General features: G+C 38.9%; 1 protein-coding gene across 1 annotated transcript; it reads right to left on the bottom strand.

The window, feature by feature from the left end:
- Positions 1–2,239: 2,239 nt before the first annotated feature.
- Positions 2,240–6,092, bottom strand: cldn23.1 (claudin 23.1). The gene has a single exon (XM_056402781.1). It carries the CDS (start codon positions 4,025–4,027, stop codon positions 3,203–3,205), a length of 825 nt encoding a protein of 274 aa, XP_056258756.1. The 5' UTR covers positions 4,028–6,092; the 3' UTR covers positions 2,240–3,202.
- Between the last annotated feature and the right edge of the window lie 2,425 nt (positions 6,093–8,517).

The raw sequence follows: 8,517 nt of genomic DNA, 5'->3' as shown, positions 1-8,517 counted from the left end.
GGACATTTAAAAATCAGGGAGGGTGTAATGGAAAGATGCTACTGGTTGCATAATGATAAATATATTTTTGGTGTGACTCATACTTGGGACTAAAACTCAGGGTATTTCAGGCTCTAATGCAATTTGGACAGTTTTTTAATTCATTTCTTGTGAGTCTCCCAATTTGCAAAGTGCAATACTAAATCACTGGATTACAATTTTAATATGTTACATATTTATATGCTGCTTACATTTAGGATTTTAAGCCACTCACATGTGCTTTGGCAAGCTGAAAATAAGTCTGCTCTTTCTGTTGTCTCATAATTTATCATTTTGTCTCCCAATAGTAACAGCACATTTGTAATGCTTTGATACATTGCACTGTACAGGACTGATGATGCAGGAATTTTAATGAACCCAACTGTGATAAAAAAAAGTTCTTATGGAGTTGATGTGCCGCCCTTGTGAATAAAGCCTATTAGACTCTCAGGGTTGATCATGCAGACTATAAATAAGACCATAATTTAAAAAACTGATGTCCTTTGTCACGTCCTAAACACTGCAGCTGTCATTACCCCACCTATGTCCAACCATTATATTATGAGTCAGTGCATTCTATGTGGCAATTTTATGGACAGTCGTGTGAACACAAGAAACACAACACAGCTTGAAATCCTCCTTCAGAAATCGACTCAAATGAAGAAGTCAGTGAATACAACTTTTTTTTTTCTTGGCTAGGGTCTGTTATTATTAGCATGAGAGTAAAGAATTAATTCTGATTAATATTAACAGTAACTGTGGAGACAGTAGCACATTATTGTCACTCATCCGATGGCCTGTTTTCATATAGAACCACGGCAGAGGGAGTGGGGCTGAAGTTGGCAATACAAACTCTTTCAGAATAAAACTTTGATGCAGCATTATCTGAACCTGCTACATCCACTGAAAACAATGATGTCACTTTCTCATGAATCTGACTCTTCTTTCTACACAGTAATAAGTGAGTATTTTTAATTACTGCTATCAGTCTAATTGGCTGCTTTATTGCATCCTTTTTATTTTGAGAACCTGTACATAATCTGTATCGTACTTTCTTTATGACAACATTCAATGGTTATACTGCTTTGTCAACTCAAGAATGATACATTATACATCTTGCATATTATGCCACAATTAGTAGGATTTTCCATTTCAGTTTACTTTTAATTTGTTGCAAACTTTGTAACACTAATAAGAAAATGTATTTTGAAGCATTGTTAAAGTAGAGGGAATTGGTTACCATAGGACGGCACATTGGCTGTTTAACTAAACAATCTTTTTGTTTAAGAAAAAAAATTCTACTTCATTTTTGTAATAACTATAGCTTTTTCCATTCCACATTTTACTATGCATTTTCCATCTGCTGATCCACTCACATGACAGTGTCAGTGCTTTGCTCCAGAGTCTGTGCCTCAGAAGGCAAAAAAAACCCAACAAAACTGCTAAGCTCATTGTAGCTCAGCTGTCATTGGCTGTGGCATGTAACAGGTCCTGCAGGGAGAACTGCATTATGATTTCCTAGAGGCCAATTTAACTACAAAAGACTTACCGGGAGCTCTACAGGGACAATTGTTCACTACAGTGTTGCCTTGTTTGAGATGTTAAGCCAGTTTAAACAGAGAAGGTAATGCTGTTAGACAAGTGGCGCAAATAAACCAGCCTCTCAAACCGGTCTGGCTACATTGTCAGTATGGTTTTAAACTGAGTAGACTGGATGGCAAAGAAAGAAAAACACCACTGTAAAGAGTAGTCTGTTTGTACGTGTGTTTGAACAGTGTCCATAATGACTTCTCCCCTTCCTTTTGTTTATGAATCTGTCCAGGTGTGGCAGAGCAGGAAGCCATCACACTATATGGTTACAGATGATAAAGTACGTTATACTTTGCTTCTCTGAAATATGAACTTTTTTACAATTCTTGCACTAAAGGAAGAGTTTGAACCTTACTTGAGCCCTATGGACGTGATGTGTTTGTATCAGTCAGACACTTAATGCACTTAACAGGGAAAGTCCTTAGACAAGCCTAAATCAATATGGCTCTCAATTGATGTTTTTTTCTTGTGTCACCCCTGCTTTTTAGAGTTTTACATTTCTTTTTTTTTTAAGTTGTATTTTCTTTACATGCACTTCCGCAGTAAAATATGAAATATTCAATACTTTTCAGCCTTGTCTCCACCCAAGCAAAACAAAAAGAGTTCAACGATAAAGAGACTCAGTCATCTGTTATTCAGAAACACAGTGCACATTTAATAAAATAGCACTTGTATCACAGAGCATTGAGGACAATATCATCAACCTCAACGGGTGGCCCAAAAAGGTCGGCCGTAATTGTAAAGTGCATAAGAATACAGTATTTACAATAAAATCTGAAACATAAAAAAAAAAAAGAAAAAGGTTTATGCATCAGCCAATGAAACAGACAAATGTAAAAGCTTCCTTAAAGGTGAGAATATTTACAAATGGAGTTCAGCATCACTTGCAGAAGGCAAACTTCAGCTTTACATCAATTTATCTCAGCTGTACTAAACAGTGTAGCTTTTGTTCACTGGTAAAGTAACACAGAATCCTTCCCTTTCCAGACTTTCTTCATGGCAGTCTCTTTCCACTGTAATATTCAATAACTGCACAGCTTGAGGCACACATCTGTCTTATTATAAAGAATACAATTAATCATAATGAAGCTAAGCCTATAATTAGTCTCATCCTTATAGCCACAGCTGTCACTCAAACATTAAACATATTACTCTTTTATAGATGCGGGCCTTCAAGTATTACTGTCCTATACTGGTGAAACACTGTAATACTCAGAGGCATTTAAAGTGATTCTGCTTCACTTAATAGTGAGTTTACACCTAGTATTTTATAATATTTAAGGTATTTGATCTCTTGATACCACTGAAACATTCATTTATGGTCTCACAGTAATCAGTCAACAATGAGTGTATAGTGTGACTTTAGGTATTAGTTTAAGTTCACAATCTCTTCCAGAATATTATAAATGATTTCAGTTTTATTGTAATCATCTCTAGTATTGTTTTACTACAGTGGTCCAGATAAATAACGCTATAAAGTCATCCTAATTACCATTGCTTCTTTATGGAATCTTTGCCACTCTCAGTTCCTCTTCAAGTTGTTTTCCTTTTCCTGTTTTTTTAATAATGTCGCCAGATGTGGGAGATGTGCTTCTCATAGGTCGGCATCATAAGGTCTACCGGCGTAAGAGGTGTTGACTGACCGAACTGCGGGGCTCTTGGCCCGGGGGAAGGACACATCATCATCCATGGAATCCCTGGAGTATGGGACGCTGCTGGCGCTGCTCCTGGCCCGGTCCAGGGTTGGCACATTTACGCGTCTCGGCGGCGGCTTCTGGTGGCTAAACCGGTCGCCCATGACTTCATCAACCCGTGTCTCCCCTCGGTTCTTTCCTCCGCAGCAACGGCAGATCCCGATGAACATGACGAAGCCGCCCAGGATTTCAAAAATCCCGCCGATGTATCCCAGGATGATGCAGTAGCCGACGCGCACGTCTGTGAGCGCGGTCTCCGATGTGATTTCTTTGAGGATGTGGGTGTACCAGGCGATGGGGATGATGGTCATGACGCCTGAGAGGAAGATCAACAGTCCGCCCAGGCCGGCCACAACCCAGTTAGGCCTGTCTTTCCAGCAGCGGACCCCCGGGATTGCTACGGCCAGCCCGATTAGAGTCACGATGAGGGAGGCTACCATCAAACCCTGAGCGACATTAATGATCTGGTTGTTGAAGTATTCGGTATCCTGCAAGTTGCACTCTTCTCTCGTGGAGGTCGAGGTGGCCCTGCAGATGTCCCAGATGCCTTGCTGGATGAACTCGTCCGGCGGGAGGGTGGTGGGGTGGAGGGTCCTCCAGTTTGGCGCCACAGTGGCGGTCAGGTCCAAGATCCAGCCACAGGGAGCCAAGACCATCCCGAAGATCAGGATGCCCGGGGTACGCAGGGACAACCGGATCCATTCCTCCGTTGATCGCGTCGGCATGATTGCGGCTGCTGTTGAAGTGCGTGCTCTTACTCCCAGACTGACTGTAGTAATTTAGACTCGAGTGTTTTGACAGCCCCAACAGCTGGTCTTAAAAAACAAGTCCGACTGAAACCTGCCAGTGGGCGTGGCTTCAGCCTTACCTGTCTGCCTCTGTCCCCAAATAGGACAGGTGTGGCGCGCCATGCGCCATCCTCACCCGCAACAGCAAAGGCGGGGAGAGTTTCGACGAGGCAGTTATCATGCAAATCTGTGATACATGATAAACGACAAGCAAAAGAGCAACCAGTCAGAGAGGCGCCGGCATCATCAGCTTGCTCAAATTTCAAAATAATAATTTAATAATTTAACCTCCTAAGACCCGAACTCTTGCATGGCGTGCATTTTTAATTTCTCTTTGCTGTTTAGGCTGATTGGGACCTGAGAAAAATGATGTCCATAAATGAGGACATTAGTTTTAGATTTCGATTACTGAGTGGCAGTATAATATCCTCATATGTGGTCACCAGGCCCTTGTTGAGAAAAAGTTAATATTGTGGTCTAGAGAACCCAAAATGTGAGGTCCACATATGTGGACGCCAGGTCCTAGGAGGTTAATATTTACAAACCTTTTATAAGTTACCCAAGTTGTTCCTTAAACGTGTTTATTGCATTAATAAAGGATTATAGTCTTAGGATACTGTTGAAATAGGCCTAAAATAGTCAAAAAGTGTATGTAGCATAAAGGGATGGACACCACATGAACCAAAACATATAAAAATATATAATATAATCACCCACAAGCCTTGTAGGTGATTATATTATATATTACTCTTAGAGATTGAAGTGCTTTCTTATTTTGGAAAAGTTCGTTACAATCAGGTTTAGAAGAACAAGCCACACTACTAGATTTGAAAAAAAACAAAACACTATGGCAGTGTGGGAACTGTTTTGACAAGAATGTAGTTCTGCAGGAACCTTCAGGTCCAATACCTCCCTGCCTCTTCGTCTCTCTCTGTTTTCTTCTTCCCTCATTCTATTTATCTCAATCTACATATATCTGTTTCCATTTATCTCTTTGTTTATTTTTGCTTTTTATCTCTTTTTCTGTCTATATTTACACACTTTATCAACTTTATCAATCCCACAGGAAAGAGGTCACGTTTCTTTGGAAATGAGAACAGCTGATGATTGGCCCCGAGACTTACTGTTGGAAATGACCTTTTCTCAGTTTTTAGTGGTCATCATCCATTAAACACCACATTAGATTTTTACTCCACTATGACATGTTTTGTGATTAACTGCCATGTGTGGAGTCATCAAAATAGATACTCCTACATGACTTGTATTAACTGCTTTTTTTCAGTGGGAAAGGATGAGACTTTGACCTTAATGTCGTCTGCTGTTTAGTTACCAGCAGCCTCGGTGCCAGCTACAGTAAGTCACTAAGTGCTGTTATCAACTTTTCAAGTTTGTGTATTTTCTGCTTGTAAAAGTCAAGGACATAAAAACAAATTTTCTTCAACAAATTTAAATTCAAGTCTCATGTTCTTGAAGCTGCTGGGATCATTTTGCTTTTTTGTTCTGCGAATTGTTTTTTCAGTTCAGGTTTGAGCTTTGACAGACAAATAACAATTGGATAAAGTATGACAGGTATGTCGCCTAACCAACCAGACAGAACTTTGCATACTTATCCTCTGACACCACAGTCGACTTTTATTAAGCTGAGTCACTGTTGTAGCAAGTATAATTTGATCAGCTGTTCAGCTTGTGGCGCTTGTGAATACACTTATAAAGCAAAGAGGATCAGTTGTGAGAATTGTATATTTTCACGTTTGATTGTCATTTTGGTGCGGATACCTGGTACCACGAACCCAACCACAGCACTACTTCAGCGTATGAACCAGCTTGTAGCCTGAGCTCCTCGGGCAGAGGTCTCTTAGTTGTTCCTGAGGCGAAGCAAAAAACTATAGGTGACAGCTTTTGCAGTCAGTGCCCTGAAACTATGGAACAAGCTGCCTGAGGAAATCAGGTCAGCACAATCAGTGACCTCTTTTAAATCTCTTTGTAAAACACACTTTTATCATACAGCTTTTATTAATTGTATTTGTCTACCAGAGGAAAATTTGTCTCTGTGTAATAGATTTTACAGTTTGTACTCTTACTCTTACTTTTTTTAAAGTATTTTTTTTTGGGCTTTTATGCCTTTAATGGACAGCACAGTGGAGAGTGACAGGAAACAGGGAGGCAGAGAGAGGGGGAATGACATGCAGCGAAAGGCCGTCCGATGCGGGATTCGAACCGGGGCGCCTGCTTAAACCACTACGCTACACGACGCCCCATTTGATTCAGCTTTTATTGTCCACATTACTCAACTCTTTATTTTTTATGGTTTTATTTATTTTTACTGATCGCCCTCTTGCTGGTGATACTGCCTTTGGTTTATTTGCGCTAATACTCCGACACATTAATTATACTTCTGATTTGCTTCTTTTAACTCTGTTGCCTTATATAACCTGCATGTTTTATTCTGCTGCCTTGTGTAAGGCACAATGTAACGTGGGTTTAGAAAAGTGCACTATAAATAAAGATCATTATTATTGTTATTATTAGTTCCATTACATCTATGTTGTAGATGTATTTTAGGCTTAAATGAATTACATTATTTGTATCTCAAAATGATGAGATTCTCCAAATGTGCATAGGCCTATGTTTCCTCGTACCTTTTCTGATAGTAATGACAGAAAGCTAGCTCCTGCACGGGACTTTGCGAGGGTAGGCCTGAGTCAAAATATTGAGAAAGTTACCCCTTAAATTGAAATACTACTTAATGCTATACTACTACACTACAATACGAAAGTTTCTCATTGTAATGACCTACAGGATATATATATTTATTTCTATTACATTGACAGAAATAAAACTTCTATAACATACTCTATGGAAAAGCATTGCTTACAGTTTCCCCAAGTTCTTCCAGGAAGCTTGACTCTTTCTTTTTATAAATGGAAAAATAATAATCTTGGTCAGTGTGTTTGCTTTTGAAAGTATTGTTTTTACATTATTCTAGACAGTTTTGGAAAATGAGTATGCGCATCTTACAGTAAGAGGGTATTATTTATCCTCTTAAACTGCATCTTAATGAGATATTGATACCTTTTTTTTTTTTTAGCATATTACAGTTGACTTAGTCTGTTTATGCCATTTGTAATTATTGTTGTACCAGTGTTTCATTCCGCTCCCTTGGTTACGCTTGAAAAAGAAAATTTTGATCTCAACTAGACTTTAATTATCTGTGTTCCAGGTTTTATTTCTGAGTGTCACGGCAGTGTTGAATGCAGTTTATGTGATTGGCATCTGCAGTTTCATTAAGCATGGCATTTGTATTGCAGATCACATCACAATTCATTGCATACTGCATTTACAAGGTGCTATAATTGGTGGATATGATTCAAGGAGACAAACATACATACATAAATACTACTGGCACACAGTAACAGATTCCTCAAGCACTTCAGCCAGTGTATGAGTGTAAACTGTGTACACCATGTATGTGATCAGTTGAATTTAGTGTAAACACAGCACACACATGCTTAATGATCGCAATGATGGATGTGGCAAACTGTAAATCAAACACTACACCATTGTATGTTTTGTCAGGGTTCATCAAATTCATGAAGAACATAAATGTGAAACTTTGAGACTTTACTTCACAGTGCTAATGACTGTGGATGCTGGACTTGCCTTGATATGTGTCTCACTATCTCAGTCATTAGTGAGAAGGTCCTTGGCTCAAATCAAAGCCATCTGTATTGTTTTCATCTTGTTTGTATAAGTGTTCATCTGGGTGCTCATGTTTCCCTCTACAGTCCAAAAACATGCAGCTCAGGTTAATTACAAATTCAGTCATTTGCCTGTGAATTTGAATGTGTTCGACTGTTCTGTGAAAAACTGGCGTTCTGTCCGGTCTGTTTTTCTGCCACAGGTATGTGGACATATAGTCTGGGATATTAGGTTTCTGGATAGAAATTTGCAGCTTGGATTCCTTGCCAGTTTTTGTGCTCTGTATGGAGAAGTTATATGGAACTTTCTTCATTACCAGTGTTCTCCACTAGATGGCGATATTGTTGTCAGCCAGGCCAGCTGACATCAGTTCGTCAAATACATCATATTGGGCTAAAATGATTATTATTCATTCTCTTTCTCAGTCCTTCATCCAGATTAGTCATTTTTGGTGTATTAAGATAACAATTGTGAAGCTGTAGAACTGTAGGCTTGTGTGATGTAAAGGCTGGTAAAAAAATCCTAAAAATTCACAACTCCATTTTTCCTGTCTGCCAAGTATGTGTCCCAAACAAAATATAAGATTTTAGTTATATTACATAAACAGCACACTAAACAGCACCATTTGCTAAAGAAACGACACACACAATAGGATTAATGGCACAATAAATAAATAAATAAATAAATATATAAGGGTAAATATTTTTTATTTTGTAAACGTGAAGCCC

Source organism: Seriola aureovittata, chromosome 18, assembly GCF_021018895.1.
Source record: "Seriola aureovittata isolate HTS-2021-v1 ecotype China chromosome 18, ASM2101889v1, whole genome shotgun sequence".
NCBI lineage: Eukaryota > Metazoa > Chordata > Actinopteri > Carangiformes > Carangidae > Seriola > Seriola aureovittata.
Note: the sequence above shows the minus strand (reverse complement) of the source record. Positions and strands in the feature narration are given on the sequence as shown.